General features: G+C 39.7%; 1 protein-coding gene across 2 annotated transcripts in view; it reads left to right on the top strand.

Annotated features, from left to right (window-relative positions):
* CNOT2 (CCR4-NOT transcription complex subunit 2) overlaps positions 1–21,552 on the top strand; it is a 644,096-nt gene that overhangs the window by 395,860 nt on the left and 226,684 nt on the right. For both annotated transcript variants that reach the window (XM_053716789.1, XM_053716790.1), the window contains exon 6: positions 12,768–12,847. In XM_053716789.1, coding sequence (XP_053572764.1) covers positions 12,768–12,847 — 80 coding nt within the window. The remainder of the gene's footprint in view (positions 1–12,767; positions 12,848–21,552) is intronic.

Raw genomic sequence — 21,552 nt, 5'->3', positions numbered from 1 at the left:
GCGGCATCAACTTTTTGGTTGGATAGCTTAGCACATCAGGAAACAGATCCTGATTTGTCTAGCATTGTTTGTTTAAACATGCTAATCATTTTATCTGTGATGCTATTTTTGATATCATCAAGACTAATGTTAAATCTATGTCTTTAGCTATTCTGGCTAGAAGAGCTTTATGGCTTAAATCATGGAATGCTAACATGGTATCTAAATCTAGATTACGATCTCTATCTTCCCAGGGTAATAATTTATTTGGTTCTCAGTTGGATTCTATTATTTCCACTATCACTTGGGGAAGGGAGTTTTTTTCCCCCCAAGATAAAAAGTCTAAGGGTAAATCTAAAGCTTCTAATCGGTTTCGTTCCTTTTGTCAGAATAGAGAACAGAAAACCACTCCTTCACCTAAGGACTCTGGCTCCATTTGGAAGCCATCTTCAAGTTGGAATAAATCCAAGCCTTATAAGAAGCCAAAGCCAGCCCCCAAGACTGCATGAAGGTGCGACCCTCAATCCAGTTCAACTGGTGGGGGGCAGATTGAAATTATTTCAAAATGTTTGGGCAGATTCTGTTCAGAATCAGTGGATTCAGAGCATTGTTTCTCAAGGGTATCGAATAGGTTTCAGAATAAGACCTCCTGTGAGAAGATTCTTTCTCTCTCATGTTCCAACAAATCCTGTGAAAGCTCAGGCTTTTCTGAAGTGTGTTTCAGATCTGGAGCTTTCAGGGGTTGATTACACCAGTTCCGCTTCAGGAACAGGGTCTGGGTTTTTATTCAAATCTATTCATTGTCCCAAAGAAAGAAAATTCATTCAGACCAGTTCTGGATCTGAAGTTTTTGAATCGATTTGTAAGGGTCCCAACTTTCAAGATTGTGACTTATAAGGACTATTCTGCCTTTTGTTCAGCAAGGTCATTACATGTCCACAATAGACTTACAGGACGCTTATCTTCACATTCTGATTCATCCAGATCACTATCGGTTTCTGAGATTCTCTTTTCTAGATAAGCATTACCATTTGTCGCTCTTCCATTTGGCCTGGCGACAGCTCCAAGAATCTTTTTGAAGGTTCTCGGTGCGTTTCTATCTGTAATCAGAGAGCAGCATATTGCGGTTTTTCCTTATTTGGATGATATCTTGGTACTGGCTCAATCTTTTCATTTAGCAGAATCTCACACGAATCAACTCGTGTTGTTTCTTCAAAGGCTTGGTTGGAGAATCAATTTACCAAAGAGATTCTTGATTCCTCAGACAAGGGTCACCTTTTTAGGTTTCCAGATAGATTCAGTGTCCATGACTCTGTCTTTAACAGACAAGAGATGAATGTAATTGGTTTCAGCCTGTCGAAACCTTCAGTCTCGATCATTCTCTTCAGTGGCTATGTGCCTGGAAGTTTTAGGTCTCATGACTACAGCATCGGACACAATCCCCTTTGCTCGTTTTCATATGAGACCTCTGCAGCTTTGCATGTTAAATCAGTGGTGCAGGGATTATACTCGGATATCACAATTGATATTCTTAAATCCCAGCATTCTACTCTCTCTGACTTAGTGGTTAGACCATCATTGTATTATTCAAAGGGCCTCTTTTGTTCGTCCTTCCTGGACTGTAGTTTTAACAGATGCAAGTCTTTGAGGTTGGGGTGCTGTCTGGGGGTCTCTGACAGCACAAGGGGTTTGGAATCCTCTAGAGGCGAGGTTACCAATCAATATCTTAGAACTCCGTGCTATTTTCAGGGCTCTTCAGACTTGGCCTCTATTAAAGAGAGAACTTTTAATTTGCTTTCAGACAGACAAAATCACAACTGTTGCATATGTCAATCATCAGGGAGGGACTCACAGTCCTTTAGCAATGAAAGAAGTATCATGGATACTTTCTTGGGCGGAATTCAACTCTTATCCCAGTTGTAGACAATTGGGAAGTGGATTATCTCAGCCGTCAGACTTTGCATCCGGGGGAGTGTTCTCTCCATCCAGGTGTGTTTTTTCAGATTGTACAGATGTGGGGACTTCCAGAAATAGATCTGATGGCTTCCTATCTAAACAGGAAACTTCCCAGATACCTTTCCAAGTCCAGGGATTCTAAGGCGGAGATGGTGGATGCGTTAGCAGTTCCTTGGTCTTACCAACTTGCTTATATTTTTCCGCCTCTAGTTCTTCTTCCAAGGGTGATCTCCAAGATCATAATGGAACAATCGCATGTGTTTCTGATAGCACCAGCATGGCCTCACAGGTTTTGGTATGCGGATCTTGTCCGGATTTCCAGTTGTCAACCTTTGTCACTTCCTTTAAGCCAGACCTTCTATCTCAAGGGCCGTTTTTCCATCAGGATCTTAAATCTCTAAATTTGATGGTATGGAAATTGAACGTTTAGTGCTTAGTCATAGAGGTTTCTCTGACTCAGTGATCAATACTATGTTGCAGGCTCGTAAGTCTGTTTCAAGGAAGATTTATCATCGGGTTTGGAAAACCTATATTTCATGGTGTTCTTCTCATAAATTCTCTTTGCATACTTTTAGAATTCCTAGAATTACAGGTTTGTCTGCAAGTACTTTGAAGGGATAAATCTCTGCTCTTTCTGTTTTATTTCATAGAAAGATTGCTAAACTTCATGATATTCACTGTTTTGTTCAGACTTTGGTCCGTATGAAGCCTGTTATTAAGTCTATTTCTCCTCCATGGAGTCTTAATTTGGTTTTGAAGGTTTTGCAGGCTCCTCCTTTTGAGCATATGCATTCTTTGCATATTAAATTACTTTCTTGAAAAGTATTGTTACTTTTCCCTCTCTCTTCTACTAGAAGAGTTTCTGAATTATCTGCTCTCTCTTGTGAGTTTCCTTTTCTGATTTTTCATCAGGATAAAGCTGTTTTGCGGACTTTGTTTAAATCACTTTCTAAGGTTGTGAATTCTAACAACATTAATAGGGAAATGATTGTTCCTTCCTTGTGTCCGAATCCTAAGAATTTGCTTGAAAAATCGTTACACTCTTTGGATGTGGTAAGGGCTTTGGAATATTATGTTAAGGCTGCTAAGGATTTCAAGAAGACTTCTAGTCTGTTGTCTTTTCTGGTTCTAGGAAAGTATTATATAAAAAAGGGAGCGCCAACCAAGGCTGTAGTATCAAATTAACAACTTAAAAATTAATGTTAAAATGCATTTATTACAACATATAAAGTAGGGTACCCTATATCTATCTATCTATCTATATATATATTGTCAACAATCGACAATAAAATCAATAGCGTAAGTTAGCCCTCAGAGGCTAGAAGACATAACCAAATGTGTAAAAAATATTAATAAAGTGATTTAAAAATTCCCACGTAATAAAGAATGTCTTAGTGGTTTGTGATATCCTTATCAAATGTCCTATGTGGAATGTCCTGTGTCCAAGTTAAATCCTAATGTAAATAGAAAAATATAATCCTACAAAGGATGAGAAAGTGTCCAAAAAATAAAAGTAAAGAGATCCAATGAGATCCAGTGAAATAGGTACCTGTGGAAACAAAAAATACATATGCAATATTGCTAAATAAAATATACATTTGGTTGAAAATAGCCTTACCCTATGTTAGACTTGAGTAGTGGCAACTATTAACGTGTATAGCAATGCGTTTTCAAGATGTTTACTGCTGTTTATAACATGGCTTAAATGGTCTATAGTGACCAATCAGTTTAGGCATAGTTTCCCGCCTCGAATTGCCAATACATTTATCATGGGGACCCTTTGATGCCCTTAAACAAAATGGTGACCGTTCATTCTTATCACTGGGTCACTTCTGGTATCAGACATATTATTACGAGCCAATTCCCCCTCATGGTAGAATTTTAAAAACAAATTGAAAGCTTGTGTTTTTACTAATAGTATGCTCGAGTCTATAATATTAGAAGTCTTGAAAGAATACAATTAAATCTTATAGGGATTTTCCATATCAGTGAGATACATTTTTTATACCTCTTATACAATTAGCAATCTATTATATAGAAATACAGTTAAACATGGTTATGACTTAAAGCAGGAACAATAAAACATGAAACAATTGTAATGATTAATGCACTTTAAAAATGGTACAATTTAAAAATAAAATGCATTTTATAAACCTAAATATCATTAAGAATAGGTCCTTATAAAACTTATTGTAAAAGTGGGTATCTGTATAAAAACAAATATCATAAAGAAAACAAAAATCGTTATAGAAACATAATAAACATAATAAAAACGTTATAAAACGTGATAGAATCATAATGGAAATGGTACATCTTTAGAAACACATTATATAAATGACACTTAATGAATTTATATAAAATATAAAATGTAGGGGAAGGGTTATATAAAATTGCTAATTTATGAAAGTTACTCAGATGATAAAAACTAAGGTTATTTAAAACTTAAAAATAACTTAGTAAAAGCAAATATTTAGCTAAAAAGATGGAAGACTTCAAAATCAGCATTAAGGTCCTGTGGATATATACTATCTATATAAAAAATCAATTTGGCCTCAACCTGTAGTAGTTTTTATATAATATAGCTATTTTCTGTGAGTTTTTAGGGATATCACTTTCGGAGCCTGTATCCTTTGAATGTTGGCGCTGTATAATATATACATCTTTAAAACTGGTTCGAGGAAAGGTCAGAAAGCCTCTGCCATTTCTTTGGCATCTTGGTTAAAGCGTTTGATTCACAAGGCTTATTTGGAGGCGGGACAGTCTCCGCCTCAAAGAATTACAGCTCATTCTACTAGATCAGTTGCCACTTGGGCTTTTAAGAATGAAGCTTCAGTTGATCAGATTTGCAAAGCAGCAACTTGGTCTTCTTTGCATACATTTACTAAATTTTACCATTTCAATGTATTTGCTTCTTCTGAAGCAGTCTTTGGTAGAAAAGTTCTTCAGGCAGCTGTCTCAGTTTGTTTCTTCTGTTTAGAAGAATAACTTATTTTTTGGATTTAATAGCGTAAATAGCTGTTTTTGTTTTATCCCTCCCTCTCTAGTGACTCTTCTGTGGACTTCCACATCTTGGGTATTTTATCCCATACGTCACTAGCTTATGGACTCTTGCCATTTACATGAAAGAAAACATAATTTATGTAAAAACTTACTTGATAAATTCATTTCTTTCATAATGGTAAGAGTCCATGAGGCCCACCCTGTTTTTGGTGGTTATATTTTTTTGTATGAAAGCACAATATTATTTTCCAGTTCCTCTTTTTTGTATGCTTTTTTTACTCCTTTTTACACCTCACTACTTGGCTATACGTTAAACTGAAGTATGTGTGTGGTGGGAGGTGTATTTATAGGCATTTTGAGGTTTGGGAAACTTTGCCCCTCCTGGTAGGAATGTATATCCCATACGTCACTAGGTCATGGACTCTTGCCATTATGAAAGCAATTAATTTATCAGGTAAGTTCTTACATAAATTATGTTTTTGTTTGTCAGAACTCTACACCCTGTTCCAAATTATTATGCCAATGATATCTTTCTCATTTACCTAAATAATTGATGTAAACAACAGTCAGCATAATTCTCAATTTATCAACTATTAAGAGTACAATTCAAATTTTATTGAAAAAACCTCCTAATGATAACAGTATTTTTTTTCAAAATAAAAAACTAAGGCCTAGATTTGGAGTTCGGCGGTAGCCGTCAAAACCAGCGTTAGAGGCTCCTAACGCTGGTTTTGGCCGCCCGCTGGTATTTGGAGTCAGTGATTAAAGGGTCTAACGCTCACTTTTCAGCCGCGACTTTTCCATACCGCAGATCCCCCTACGCCATTTGCGTATCCTATCTTTTCAATGGGATCTTCCTAACGCCGGTATTTAGAGTCGTTTCTGAAGTGAGCGTTAGAGCTCTAACGACAAAACTCCAGCCGCCTGAAAATAGCAGGAGTTAAGAGCTTTCTGGGCTAACGCCGGTTCATAAAGCTCTTAACTACTGTACCCTAAAGTACACTAACACCCATAAACTACCTATGTACCCCTAAACCGAGCTCCCCCCACATCGCCGCCACTCGATTAAAATATTTTAACCCCTAATCTGCCGACCGCCACCTACGTTATACTTATGTACCCCTAATCTGCTGCCCCTAACCCCGCCGACCCCTGTATTACATTTATTAACCCCTAACCTGCCCCCCACAACGTCGCCGCCAGCTAATTAAAATAATTAACCCCTAATCTTCCGACCGCAAAGCGCCGCCAGCTACTTAAAATAATTAACCCCTAATCTTCCGACCGCAAAGCGCCGCCACCTACGTTATCCCTATGTACCCCTAATCTGCTGCCCTAACATCGCCGACCCCTATATTATATTTATTAACCTCTAATCTGCCCCCCTCAACGTCGCCGACACCTGCCTACACTTATTAACCCCTAATCTGCCGAGCGGACCTGAGCGCTACTATAATAAAGTTATTAACCCCTAATCCGCCTCACTAACCCTATCATAAATAGTATTAACCCCTAATCTGCCCTCCCTAACATCGCCGACACCTACCTTCAATTATTAACCCCTAATCTGCCGAGCGGACCTCACCGCTATTCTAATAAATGTATTAACCCCTAAAGCTAAGTCTAACCCTAACACTAACACCCCCCTAACTTAAATATAATTTACATCTAACGAAATAAATTAACTCTTATTAAATAACTTATTCCTATTTAAAGCTAAATACTTACCTGTAAAATAAATCCTAATATAGCTACAATATAAATTATAATTATATTATAGCTATTTTAGGATTAATATTTATTTTACAGGCAACTTTGTAATTATTTTAACCAGGTACAATAGCTATTAAATAGTTAAGAACTATTTAATAGTTACCTAGTTAAAATAATAACAAATTTACCTGTAAAATAAATCCTAACCTAAGATATAATTAAACCTAACACTACCCTATCAATACATTAATTAAATAAACTACCTACAATTACCTACAATTAACCTAACACTACACTATCAATAAATTAATTAAACACAATTCCTACAAATAAATACAATTAAATAAACTAGCTAAAGTACAAAAAATAAAAAAGAACTCGCAACAGCCAATAGAATGCGAGCTCAATCTGATTGGCTGATTGGATCAGCCAATCGGATTGAACTTGATTCTGATTGGCTGATTCCATCAGCCAATCAGAAAATTCCTACCTTAATTCCGATTAGCTGATAGAATCCTATCAGCCAATCGGAATTCGAGGGACGCCATCTTGGATGACGTCCCTTAAAGGAACCGTCATTCGTTGGGAGACAACGGAAGAAGAGGATGGATCCGCGTCGCCTGCTTCAAGATGGACCCGCTCCGCACCGGATGGAAGAAGATCGAAGATGCCGCTTGGAGAAGATGTTTGCCGGTCCGGATGTTCTCTTCTTGCCGGATAGGAGGAAGACTTTGGAGCCTCTTCTGGACCTCTTCAGCCACCGGATGATGGATCGCCAACCCCCGCTTGGGTTGGATGAAGATGTTGGAGCCAGGACGGATCGGTGATACCTGGATGGTGAAGACAAGGTAGGAAGATCTTCAGGGGCTTAGTGTTAGGTTTCTTTAAGGGGGGTTTGGGTTAGATTAGGGGTATGTGGGTGGTGGGTTGTAATGTTGGGGGGGGTATGGTATGTTTTTTTTTACAGGCAAAAGAGCTGAAATTCTTGGGGCATGCCCCGCAAAGGGCCCTGTTCAGGGCTGGTAAGGTAAAAGAGCTTGTAACTTTTTTAATTTAGAATAGGGTAGGGAATTTTTTATTTTGGGGGGCTTTGTTATTTTATTAGGGGGCTTAGAGTAGGTGTAATTAGTTTAAAATTGTTGTAATATTTTTCTTATGTTTGTAAATATTTTTTTATTTTTTGTAACTTAGTTCTTTTTTATTTTTTGTACTTTAGCTAGTTTATTTAATTGTATTTATTTGTAGGAATTGTGTTTAATTAATTTATTGATAGTGTAGTGTTAGGTTAATTGTAGGTAATTGTAGGTAGTTTATTTAATTAATGTATTGATAGGGTAGTGTTAGGTTTAATTATATCTTAGGTTAGGATTTATTTTACAGGTAAATTTGTTATTATTTTAACTAGGTAACTATTAAATAGTTCTTAACTATTTAATAGCTATTGTACCTGGTTAAAATAATTACAAAGTTGCCTGTAAAATAAATATTAATCCTAAAATAGCTATAATATAATTATAATTTATATTGTAGCTATATTAGGATTTATTTTACAGGTAAGTATTTAGCTTTAAATAGGAATAAGTTATTTAATAAGAGTTAATTTATTTCGTTAGATGTAAATTATATTTAAGTTAGGGGGGTGTTAGTGTTAGGGTTAGACTTAGCTTTAGGGGTTAATACATTTATTAGAATAGCGGTGAGGTCCGCTCGGCAGATTAGGGGTTAATAATTGAAGGTAGGTGTCGGCGATGTTAGGGAGGGCAGATTAGGGGTTAATACTATTTATGATAGGGTTAGTGAGGCGGATTAGGGGTTAATAACTTTATTATAGTAGCGCTCAGGTCCGCTCGGCAGATTAGGGGTTAATAAGTGTAGGCAGGTGTCGGCGACGTTGAGGGGGGCAGATTAGGGGTTAATAAATATAATATAGGGGTCGGCGATGTTAGGGCAGCAGATTAGGGGTACATAGGGATAACGTAGGTTGCGGCGGTTTACGGAGCGGCAGATTAGGGGTTAAAAAAATATGCAGGGGTCAGCGATAGCGGGAGCGGCAGATTAGGGGTTAATAAGTGTAAGGGTAGGGGTGTTTAGACTCGGGGTACATGTTAGAGTGTTAGGTGCAGACGTAGGAAGTGTTTCCCCATAGGAAACAATGGGGCTGCGTTAGGAGCTGAACGCTGCTTTTTTGCAGGTGTTAGGTTTTTTTTTCAGCTCAAACAGTCCCATTGTTTCCTATGGGAGAATCGTGCACGAGCACGTTTTTGAGGCTGGCCGCGTCCGTAAGCAACTCTGGTATCGAGAGTTGCATTTGCGGTAAAAATGCTCTACGCTCCTTTTTTGGAGCCTAACGCAGCATTTGTTTGAACTCTCGATACCAGAGTTAAATTTATGGTGCGGCCAGAAAAAAGCCCGCGGAGCGTTAACAGCCCTTCTACCGCCGAACTCCAAATCTAGGCCTTAGAATGCACTGTTCCAAATTATTACGCACAGTAAGTTTCAAAACACTTTATAGGTTGTAAAGAACTGAAAATTGTCATTTGTTGTGTTTGCAGCATATTTACTGAAATCAAAAGCTATTTCAATCAAACTTTGAACAACATTTTAACTTTTTAAACATTTTAACAGGTCACGTTACATTTTAACATAGGACCCCTTATTTGATAGCAGCTTCACAAGTCTTGCATCCATTGAACTTGTGAGTTTTTGGACAGTTTCTGCTTGAATTTGTTTGCAAGATGTCAGAATAGCCTCCCAGAGCTGCTGTTTGGATGTAAACTGCCTCCCACCCTCATAGATCTTTTGCTTGAGGATGCTCCAAAGGTTCTCAATAGGATTGAGGTCAGGCGAGGATGCAGGCCACACCATGACTTTCTCTTATTTTATCCCCATAACAGCCATTGATGCAGAGGTATTCTTTGCAGCATGAGATGGTGCATTGTCATGCATGAAGATGCTTTTATTACGGAAAGCATAGTTCTTCCTTCTGTACCAGGGAAGGAATTGGTCAGTCAGGAACTCCACATACTTTGCAGAGGTCATCTTTACACCTTTGGGGACCCTAAAGGGGCCAACTAGCTCTCTTCCCATGATTCCGGCCCAAAACATGACTCCACCACCGCCTTGCTGACGTTGCAGCCTTATTGGAACAGGATGGCCGTCTACCAACCATCCACTACTCCATCCATCTGGACCATCCAGGGTTGCACGACACTCATCAGTGAACAGGACTGTTTGAAAATTAGTCCTCATGTATTTTTCTGCTCAATGCAGCCGTTTCTGCTTGTGAGCATTGGTTAGTGGTGGCCGAATGGAAGGTTTATGCACAGTTGCAAGACTCTCTGGAGGACTCTACACCTTGATGTCTGTGGGACTCCAGAAGCACCAGCAGCTTCAAATATCTGTTTGCTGCTATGTAATGGTATTTTAGCAGCTGTTCTCTTGATCCGATGCATGGATCTGGCAGAAATCTTCCTCAATGTGCCTTTATCTGCACGAACCCGTCTGTGCTCTTAATCAGCCACAAATCTCTTAATAGTGTGATGATCACGCTTAAGTTTTTATGAAATATCTAATGTTTTCATACCTCGTCCAAGGCATTGAACTATTTTACTCGTTTCGGCAGCAGAGAGATCCTTTTTCTTCCACATATTGCTTGAAAATGGTGCTCTGCTTAACCCCTTAACGACCGAGGACGTGCAGGGTACGTCCTCAAAAAAAAGGCAGTTAATGCCTGAGAACGTACCCTGCACGTCCTCTGTTTGGAAAGCAGCTGGAAGCGATCCTGCTCGCTTCCAGCTGCTTTCCGGTTATTGCAGTGATGCCTCGATATGGAGGCATCCTGCAATAACCTTTTTAAGCCATCCGGTGCAGAGAGAGCCACTCTGTGGCCCTCTCTGCACCGGAGATCGGTGGCTCCCTGCATTGGTGGGTGGGAGCCGGACCGGGAGGCGGGTGGCGGCCATCGATGGCCCTGGTTATGTGCAGGGGGGGCGGGATCGTGGGCGGGGATGAGCGGGGGCGCGCACGGACGCGTGCACGGGAGCGCGGGCGCGTGCACGGGGAGGGAGCGGGTGGGAACCGCTACACTACAGAAAATTTGTTAATAAAAAATGTTTAAATGCCTTAATATTTAAAAAAAAAAAAAAAAGATCAGCAAGGTGGTGGGGGTTTGTCTGTGTGGGGGGGGGGGGGGGGGGAAGCTACACTACAGAAAAAAGCCAAATAAAAATAAAAAAAAGCACTTTTTTTTTGCAAACTGGGTACTGGCAGACAGCTGCCAGTACCCAAGATGGCCCCCAATGAGGCAGAGGGGATGGTCAGAGAGCGGTTTTGGGGGGGATCAGGGAGGTTGGGGGCTAAGGGGGGGATCCTACACCCTAGCATATGTAAATATGCTAAAAAAAATTTAAAAAAAAAAAAAAAAAAAACCTTTTATTTTAGTACTGGCAGACTTTCTGCCAGTACTTAAGATGGCGGGGACAATTGTGGGGTGGGGGAGGGAAGGGAGCTGTTTGGGAGGGATCAGGGGGTGGGATGTGTCAGGTGGGAGGCTGATCTCTACACTAAAGCTAAAATTAACCCTGCAAGCTCCCTACAAACTCCCTAATTAACCCCTTCACTGCTAGCCATAATACACGTGTGAGGCGCAGCAGGATTTAGCGGCCTTCTAATTACCAGAAAGCAACGCCAAAGTCATATATGTCTGCTATTTCTGAACAAAGGGGATCCCAGACAAGTATTTACAACCATTTGTGCCATAATTGCACAAGCTGTTTGTAAATTATTTCAGTGAGAAACCTAAAATTGTGAAAAATTTAACTTTTTTTTCAATTTGATCGCATTTGGCGGTGAAATGGTGGCATGAAATATACCAAAATGTGCCTAGATCAATACTTGGGGTTGTCTACTATACTACACTAAAGCTAAAATTAACCCTACAAGCTCCCTAATTAACCCCTTAACTGCTGGGCATAATACACTTGTGGTGCGCAGTGGCATTTAGCGGCCTTCTAATTACCAAAAAGCAACGCCAAAGCCATATATGTCTGCTATTTCTGAACAAAGGGGATCCCAGAGAAGAATTTACAACCATTTATGCCATAATTGCACAAGTTGTTTGTAAATAATTTCAGTGAGAAACCAAAAGTTTGTGAAAAAATTTGTGAAAAAGTGAACGATTTTTTGTATTTGATCGCATTTGGCGATGAAATGGTGGTATGAAATATACCAAAATTGTCCTAGATCAATACTTTGGGATGTCTACTAAAAAAAAATATATACATGTCAAGGGATATTCAGGGATTCCTGAAAGATATTAGTGTTCTAATGTAACTAGCGCTAATTTTGGAAAAAAGTGGTTTGGAAATAGCAAAGTGCTACTTGTATTTATGGCCCTATAACTTGCAAAGAACATGTAAACATTGGGTATTTCTAAACTCAGGATAAAATTTTGAAACTATTTAGCATGGGTGTTTTTTGGTGGTTGTAGATATGTAACAGATTTTGGGGGTCAAAGTTAGAAAAAGTGTGTTTTTTTCAATTTTTCCTCATATTTTATATTTTTTTTTATAGTAAATTATAAGATATGATGAAAATAATGGTATCTTTAGAAAGTCCATTTAGTGGCGAGAAAAACGGTATATAATATGTGTGGGTACAGTAAATGAGTAAGAAGAAAATTACAGCTAAACACAAACACCGCAAAAATGTAAAAATAGCCTTGGTCCCAAACGGACAGAAAATGGAAAAGTGCTGTGGTCATTAAGGGGTTAATAATGTGGAACACCCTCCTTTAGTAGTTTTTCCTTTAATTGGGCTCACCTGGCAATCTAATTATCACAGGTGTCCGAGATTGTTTTCAGTGATCAAAAGAGCCCTGAGACACAATGCCATCCATGAGTTAAACTGAAAAAAAAAAAAAATATTTAATCTTTGTGACATTGAAATAGAATTTGCATAATAATTTGGAACAAAGTGTAGAAAGCCTCATATGTACACTGCTTTATTTCTGTATGGATTGATTTATACATCATTTGCTTTATAATTAGACAAAAAAAGTAATCAAAACATTTTAGTTGAATTTTAACTAAACTCATTTTTTTCTCTTTCTTTTACTAAAGCATGTCGGGGTTTGGCATGAACAGAAATCAGGCGTTTGGAATGAACAATTCCTTATCAAATAATATTTTCAATGGGACAGGTGAGTAAAATATTTGTTTTCACATAAAAAGAAAAAAAAAAGAAACTCCCAAGTAGTGATATAATTAGCCTTTTATTTGTGTCTTTATTTGATCCAGAATTTGGCTGATATTTTTAAGGGACTAAAGTTAAAACTTTTATGATATAGCTAGAGCGGGTAATAAAAAAAATTCTGTTATGAAAATGTGGAGAGTCTTTCTTTCTAATGACACGAAGAGTCCACGGATCATCATTAATTACTGTTAGGACTACCACTCCTGGCCAGCAGGAGGAGGCAAAGAGCACCACTGCAAAGCTTTTAAATATCACTTCCCTTCCCACAACCCCCAGTCATTCTCTTTGCCTACGTTAAAAGCAAGGAGGTGGGAAAGTTTAGGTGTTTGAAAAGAAGATTCTTCAATTAAGAGTTTATTATTTTAAAACAGAGCAAGCTTGTTCTGCTCTTTCCTGGGGTTTAGCCATAGCCCATGTCAGTCTCTTCAGTAGAGCAGTGGTGGCTTTTAAGCAATTGGTACCTTGTGGGGTATAATCCTCACTGCGCCTCCCAAATAGTTGTTGCTGCCCTAACTTGAAAGCCTGAGTAAGATTACTCAGTCTTTCTTTTTTTCCACAGGTCCATGTGAGGGAAAATGCATCTCAAACTGGGTGAGCTGCCCTGCTGCCATGCAGGTTTACATTGAGGTCTATGTGAGGAGTGGCTTCCTCTCATACCGGTCAGACTGTCCTCCTGCTGGACGGCTGGATTGCAGGTAAGTGCCTTTTGTTCTTCTATATAGGGGGACTGTGCACTTATGACATATACGGCAACTTTCTTGGGGACATAATACAGGTGAAACTCGAAAAATTCGAATATCGTGCAAAAGTTAATTTATTTCACTAATGCAACTTAAAGGGACAGTCTACCTTCATAACAAAGTGATCTATTTAGTTAGTTTGCCCCTTAATAAGTTGTCCTACCTGTTTGTCAGCATGCTGCCCACAACGGTCTCAGTTATTTAAGATTATTTAAAATCCATTCACGCCATTTTCGATTTGCAAATGGCCCCTGAACTCCACCTACTGCCGGCTTCTTCATTTTCAAATTTCGTGCCCGTGAATGTTGATGACGTCACTGCGTTGTGCGTCTAGTTACTGCGCATGATCAAAGTCGACCGGAAGAGCTAGGGACCGTTTTTAGGCTTGAACAGTTATTCTATCTACAAGCCAGCCAGGACAGATCGATTTTGCAGTAACGTCAATGGCTGTATAATTCGCATGTGCACAATACCGGGAACGCCATATTAGCTTTATTTGCGATCTCAGGGAGACACAGGGTAGTGTATTGAAGTGAGGCATGGATGATGTCATAGGAGGCGGAGTTCAGGGGCCATTTGCAAATCTAAAACGGCGTGAATCTTTTGAAAATAAAACAGACACCATTGTGGGCAGCATGCTGACAAACAGGTAGCACAACTTAATAAGGGGCAAACTAACGAAATAGTTCACTTTGTTATGAAGGTAGACTGTCCCTTTAAAAGGTGAAACTAATATATTGGATAGACTCATTACATGCAAAGCAAGATAGTTCAAGCCGTGATTTGTCATAATTGTGATGATTATGGCTTACAGCTCATGAAGAACCCAAATCCACAATCTCAGAAAATTAGAATATTACATGCAATCAATAAAACAAGGATTGCACATAGAACAATATTGGACCTCTAAAAAGTATAAGCATGCATACTGTATGTACTCAGTACTTGGTTTGGGCCCCTTTTGCAGCAATTACTGCCTCAATGCGGCGTGGCATGGAAGATATCCGCCTGTGGCACTGCTGAGGTGTTATGGAAGACCAGGATGCTTCAATAGCGGCCTTCAGCTCTTCTGCATTGTTCGGTCTCATGTCTCTCATCTTTCTCTTGGCAATGCCCCATAGATTCTCTATGGGGTTCAGGTCAGGCGAGTTTGCTGGCCAATCAAGCACAATAATCCCATGGTCATTGAACCAGGTTTTGGTTCTTTTGGCAGTGTGGGCATGTGGGGGTGCCAAGTCCTGCTGGAAAATGAAGTCAGCATCCCCATAGAGCTCGTCGGCGGTAGAAAACATGAAGTGCTCCAAAATCTCCTGGTAGACGGCTGCGTTGACCCTGGACTTAATGAAGCACTGTGGACCAACACCAGCAGATGACCTGGCTCCCCAAATCAACACAGACTGTGAAAACTTCACACTGGACATCAAGCATCTTGCAGTGTGTGCCTCTCCATTCTTCCTCCATACTCTGGGTCCTTGGTTTCCAAATGAGATGCAAAATTTGCTCTCATCAGAAAAGAGGACTTTGGACCACTGAGCAACAGACCAGGTCTGTTTTTCTTAAGCCCAGGTAAGATGCTTCTGACGTTGTTTGTTGTTCAGGAGTGGCTTGACAAGAGGAATATGACATTTGAAGCCCATGTCCAGGATCCGTCTGTGTGTGGTGGCTCTTGATGCACTGACTCCAGCCTCAGTCCACTCCTTGTGAAAGTCCCCAACACTTTTGAATGGCCTTTTCCTGATAATCCTCTCCAGGCTGCGGTCATCCCATCTGCTTGTGCACCTTTTTCTTCCACACTTTTCCCTTCCACATAACTTTCTATTAATGTGCTTTGATACAGCACTTTGGGAACATCCAATTTTTTTTGCAATTACCTTTTGAGGCTTTCCCTCCTTATGGAGGGTGTCAATGATGGTTTTCTGCACAACTGTCAGGTCAGCAGTCTTTCCCATGATTATGATTCCTACTGAACCAGACTGAGAGACCATTTAAATGCTCAGGAACCCTTTGCAGGTGTTATGGCTTAATTAGCTGATTAGAGTGGGACACTTTGAGCCTAGAATATTGCACCTTTTCACAATATTCTAATTTTCTGAGATTGTGTATTTGGGGTTTTCATGAGCTGTAAGCCATAATCATCACAATTATGACAAATCACGGCTTGAACTATCTTGCTTTGCATGTAATGAGTCTATCTCATATATTAGTTTCACCTTTTACGTTGCATTAGTGAAATAAATGAACTTTTGCACAATTCTAATTTTTCGAGTTTCACCTGTATATCCTTGGAAGGATATATTTTTAGCAGGATGCAGGCACTATTGTGACTAGGGGTTAATACTTTCCTGTATACTAATATACCCTGTTATTTTGTGTTGGCTCTGGTACGTTCAGAGGCTTATCTGGGTAATCCCTTATGCCTCATGTGTATTAAGATTTGTAATAGAGGGCTCCTTTTAGGTTATTGAGCTTGCTCTTTATTTCTAATAGATTTAAGGAAGTTACATAGCTGAGAGGGCATATGTCTCCTTAATGGCTTCCTTTATTTACTAAGGTTGGAGACTTGTATACAAGGGCTATCTTTATTATCGTTACTGCTCTGTTTGCAGAGCTATTTCAATGGCGGGAATTCAGATCTGAGGGCGCATTCTGTTTCTATCTGCGCAATTTTGTTAATATGTTGCTTCCGTTTGCAGGGGGAGTGTCTTCTAATCGCCGCATTACTAAGCCAAATTTTTTCTAACTGATTAATCATGTAGGAAGTCTAATCTTAGTGATGTGATCCCTACAGAGTTGTTTTTTATTTTTCATGTTCTCCCCAGATGAGTCGCTGAGACGCTGCATGCTTTCTGTTTACAGAAAATATTAACGATATTGTGGATTCAATTCTACTCCTGCTTTGAAGTTCCATAAAGCCTTATAATGTATGAGATCTGCTTTACCTGCCTCTGACTTACTTGTCCCCTTATTCTAAAAGCAGGTTCTGTGTAGGCGTTATGAAAGTAACAATATTTTCTTTTACAAGATACGATGAGTCCACGGATTTCATCTTTACTTGTGGGATATCGCCTCCTGGTCAGCAGGAGGAGGCAAAGAGCACCACAGCAGAGCTGTATATATTGCTCCTCCCTTCCCTCCCACTCCAGTCATTCTCTTTGCCTGTGTTAGTGATAGGAAGAGGTAAAGTGAGGTGTTAGTTTAGATTCTTCAATCAAGAGTTTATTATTTTTAAAATGGTACCAAAGTGTGCTATTTTACTATAGGGTGTAGCTGTATTCCTTGTCAGCCTCTAGAGTAGAGCTACAGGTGGCTTTAAAGCAATGGGAACTGGTGGGGTTTTACCCTCACTGCGCCTTCCATGCTAGTGCTGCCCTTCTGTATAGTAACTAAGGCCCTTTCTGTGTCCACAGAGCTGCAGGAGGAAAGAAGACCTCTTGATCCTGTGAGGCATGTCATGCTGTCGCTCAGCATAGAGGTAAGTGCAGTCTTTATTTCTTTCATGTGATTAGCAAGAGTCCATGAGCTAGTGACGTATGGGATATACATTCCTACCAGGAGGGGCAAAGTTTCCCAAACCTTAAAATGCCTATAAATACACCCCTCACCACACCCACAATTCAGTTTTACAAACTTTGCCTCCCATGGAGGTGGTGAAGTAAGTTTGTGCTAGATTCTATGTTGATATGCGCTTCGCAGCAGGCTAGAGCCCGGTTTTCCTCTCAGAGAGCAGTGAATGTCAGAGGGATGTGAAGAGAGTATTGCCTATTTGAATTCAATGGTCTCCTTCTACGGGATCTATTTCATAGGTTCTCTGTTATCGGTCGTAGAGATTCATCTCTTACCTGCCTTTCTTTCATGTAATTAACAAGAGTCCATGAGCTAGTGACGTATGGGATATACATTCCTACCAGGAGGGGCAAAGTTTCCCAAACCTTAAAATGCCTATAAATACACCCCTCACCACACCCACAAATCATCATCTGTTTTACAAACTTTGCCTCCTATGGAGGTGGTGAAGTAAGTTTGTGCTAGATTCTACGTTGATATGCGCTCCGCAGCAAGTTGGGGCCCGGTTTTCCTCTCAGCGTGCAGTGAATGTCAGAGGGATGTGAGGAGAGTATTGCCTATTGAATGCAGTGATCTCCTTCTACGGGGTCTATTTCATAAGGTTCTCTGTTATCGGTCGTAGAGATTCATCTCTTACCTCCCTTTTCAGATCGACGATATACTCTTATATTTACCATTTCCTCTACTGATTCTCGTTTCAGTACTGGTTTGGCTTTCTACAAACATGTAGATGAGTGTCCTGGGGTAAGTAAGTCTTATTTTCTGTGACACTCTAAGCTATGGTTGGGCACTTTATTTATAAAGTTCTAAATATATGTATTCAAACATTTATTTGCCTTGACTCAGAATGTTCAACTTTCCTTATTTCCAGACAGTCAGTTTCATATTTGGGATTATGCTTTAAATTATCATATTTTTCTTACCTCAAAAATTTGACTTTTTTCCCTGTGGGCTGTTAGGCTCGCGGGGGCTGAAAATGCTTCATTTTATTGCGTCATTCTTGGCGCGGACTTTTTTGGCGCAAAAATTCTTTTCCGTTTCCGGCGTCATACGTGTCGCCAGAAGTTGCGTCATTTTTTGACGTTATTTTGCGCCAAAAATGTCGGCGTTCCGGATGTGGCGTCATTTTTGGCGCCAAAAGCATTTAGGCGCCAAATAATGTGGGCGTCTTATTTGGCGCCAAAAAATATGGGCGTCGCTTTTGTCTCCACATTATTTCAGTCTCATTTTTCATTTGCTTCTGGTTGCTAGAAGCTTGATGTTTGGCATTTTTTTCCCATTCCTGAAACTGTCTTATAAGGAATTTGATCTATTTTGCTTTATATGTTGTTTTTTTCTCTTACATATTGCAAGATGTCTCACGTTGCATCTGAGCCAGAAGATACTACAGGAAAACCACTGCCTGCTGGATCTACCAAAGCTAAGTGTATCTGCTGTAAACTTTTGGTAGCTATTCCTCCAGCTGTTGTTTGTAATAATTGTCATGACAAACTTGTTAAAGCAGATAATATTTCCTTTAGTGATGTACCATTGCCTGTTGCAGTTCCCTCAACATCTAAGGTGCAGAATGTTCCTGATAACATAAGAGATTTTGTTTCTGAATCCATAAAGAAGGCTTTGTCTGTTATTTCTCCTTCTAGTAAACGTAAAAAGTCTTTTAAATCTTCTCTCTCTACAGATGAATTTTTAAATGAACACCATCATTCTGATTCTTTGGACTCTTCTGGTTCAGAGGATTCTGTCTCAGAGATTGATGCTGATAAATCTTCATATTTATTTAAGATGGAATTTATTCGCTCTTTACTTAAAGAAGTACTAATTGCTTTAGAAATAGAGGATTCTAGTCCTCTTGATACTAATTCTATACGTTTGGATAAGGTTTTTAAAGCTCCTGCGGTTATTCCAGAAGTCTTTCCTGTTCCTAATGCTATTTCTGCAGTAATTGCTAAGGAATGGGATTAAATTGGGTAATTCATTTACTCCTTCTAAACGTTTTAAGCAATTATATCCTGTTCCGTCTGACAGGTTAGAATTTTGGGACAAAATCCCTAAAGTTGATGGGGCTATTTCTACCCTTGCTAAACGTACTACCATTCCTACGTCAGATGGTACCTCGTTTAAGGATCCTTTAGATAGAAAAATTGAATCTTTTCTAAGAAAAGCTTATCTATGTTCAGGTAATCTTCTTAGACCTGCTATATCATTGGCTGATGTTGCTGCAGCTTCAACTTTTTGGTTGGAAACTCTAGCGCAACAAGTAACAAATCGTGATTCTCATGATATTATTATTCTTCTCCAGCATGCTAATAATTTCATCTGTGATGCCATTTTTGATATTATTAGAGTTGATGTTAGATTTATGTCTCTGGCTATCTTAGCCAGAAGAGCTTTATGGCTTAAGACCTGGAATGCTGATATGGCTTCTAAATCAACTCTACTTTCCATTTCTTTCCAGGGAAACAAATTATTTGGTTCTCAGTTGGATTCTATTATTTCAACTGTTACTGGTGGGAAAGGAACTTTTTTACCACAGGATAAAAAGTCTAAAGGTAAAAACAGGGCTAACAATCTTTTTCGTTCCTTTCGTTTCAACAAAGAACAAAAGCCTGATCCTTCGTCCTCAGGAGCAGTTTCAGTTTGGAAACCATCTCCAGTCTGGAATAAATCCAAGCCTGCTAGAAAGGCAAAGCCTGCTTCTAAGTTCACATGAAGGTACGGCCCTCATTCCAGTTCAGCTGGTAGGGGGCAGGTTACGTTTTTTCAAAGAAATTTGGATCAATTCTGTTCACAATCTTTGGATTCAGAACATTGTTTCAGAAGGGTACAGAATTGGTTTCAAGATGAGACCTCCTGCAAAGAGATTTTTTCTTTCCCATGTCCCAGTAAATCCAGTGAAAGCTCAAGCATTTCTGAATTGTGTTTCAGATCTAGAGTTGGCTGGAGTAATTATGCCAGTTCCAGTTCCGGAACAAGGGATGGGGTTTTATTCAAATCTCTTCATTGTACCAAAGAAGGAGAACTCCTTCAGACCAGTTCTGGATCTAAAATTATTGAATCGTTATGTAAGGATACCAACGTTCAAGATGGTAACTGTAAGGACTATATTGCCTTTTGTTCAGCAAGGGAATTATATGTCCACAATAGATTTACAGGATGCATATCTGCATATTCCGATTCATCCAGATCATTATCAGTTCCTGAGATTCTCTTTTCTAGACAAGCATTACCAATTTGTGGCTCTACCGTTTGGCCTTGCTACAGCTCCAAGAATTTTCACAAAGATTCTCGGTGCCCTTCTGTCTGTAATCAGAGAACAGGGTATTGTGGTATTTCCTTATTTGGACGATATCTTGGTACTTGCTCCGTCTTTACATTTAGCAGAGTCTCATACGAATCGACTTGTGTTGTTTCTTCAAGATCATGGTTGGAGGATCAATTTACCAAAGAGTTCTTTGATTCCTCAAACAAGGGTAACCTTTCTGGGTTTCCAGATAGATTCAGTGTCCATGACTTTGTCTTTAACAGACAAGAGACGTCTAAAATTGATTACAGCCTGTCGAAACCTTCAGTCTCAATCATTCCCTTCGGTAGCCTTATGCATGGAAATTCTAGGTCTTATGACTGCTGCATCGGACGCGATCCCCTTTGCTCGTTTTCACATGCGACCTCTTCAGCTCTGTTTGCTGAACCAATGGTGCAGGGATTACACGAAGATATATCAATTAATATCTTTAAAACCGATTGTTCGGCACTCTCTAACGTGGTGGACAGATCACCTTCGTTTAATTCAGGGGGCTTCTTTTGTTCTTCCAACCTGGACTGTAATTTCAACAGATGCAAGTCTCACAGGTTGGGGAGCTGTGTGGGGATCTCTGACGGCACAAGGAGTTTGGGAATCTCAGGAGGTGAGATTACCGATCAATATCTTGGAACTCCGTGCAGTTTTCAGAGCTCTTCAGTTTTGGCCTCTTCTGAAGAGAGAATCGTTCATTTGTTTTCAGACAGACAATGTCACAACTGTGGCATACATCAATCATCAAGGAGGGACTCACAGTCCTCTGGCTATGAAAGAAGTATCTCGAATTTTGGTTTGGGCGGAATCCAGCTCCTGTCTAATCTCTGCGGTTCATATCCCAGGTGTAGACAATTGGGAAGCGGATTATCTCAGTCGCCAAACGTTGCATCCGGGCGAATGGTCTCTTCACCCAGAGGTATTTCTTCAGATTGTTCAAATGTGGGGGCTCCCAGAGATAGATCTGATGGCCTCTCATCTAAACAAGAAACTTCCCAGGTATCTGTCCAGATCCCGGGATCCTCAGGCGGAGGCAGTGGATGCATTATCACTTCC

Source organism: Bombina bombina, chromosome 6 (genome assembly GCF_027579735.1).
Source record: "Bombina bombina isolate aBomBom1 chromosome 6, aBomBom1.pri, whole genome shotgun sequence".
Lineage (NCBI taxonomy): Eukaryota > Metazoa > Chordata > Amphibia > Anura > Bombinatoridae > Bombina > Bombina bombina.
The sequence above is the reverse complement of the archived record's forward strand: the minus strand, read 5'-3'. Positions and strand labels throughout refer to the sequence as shown.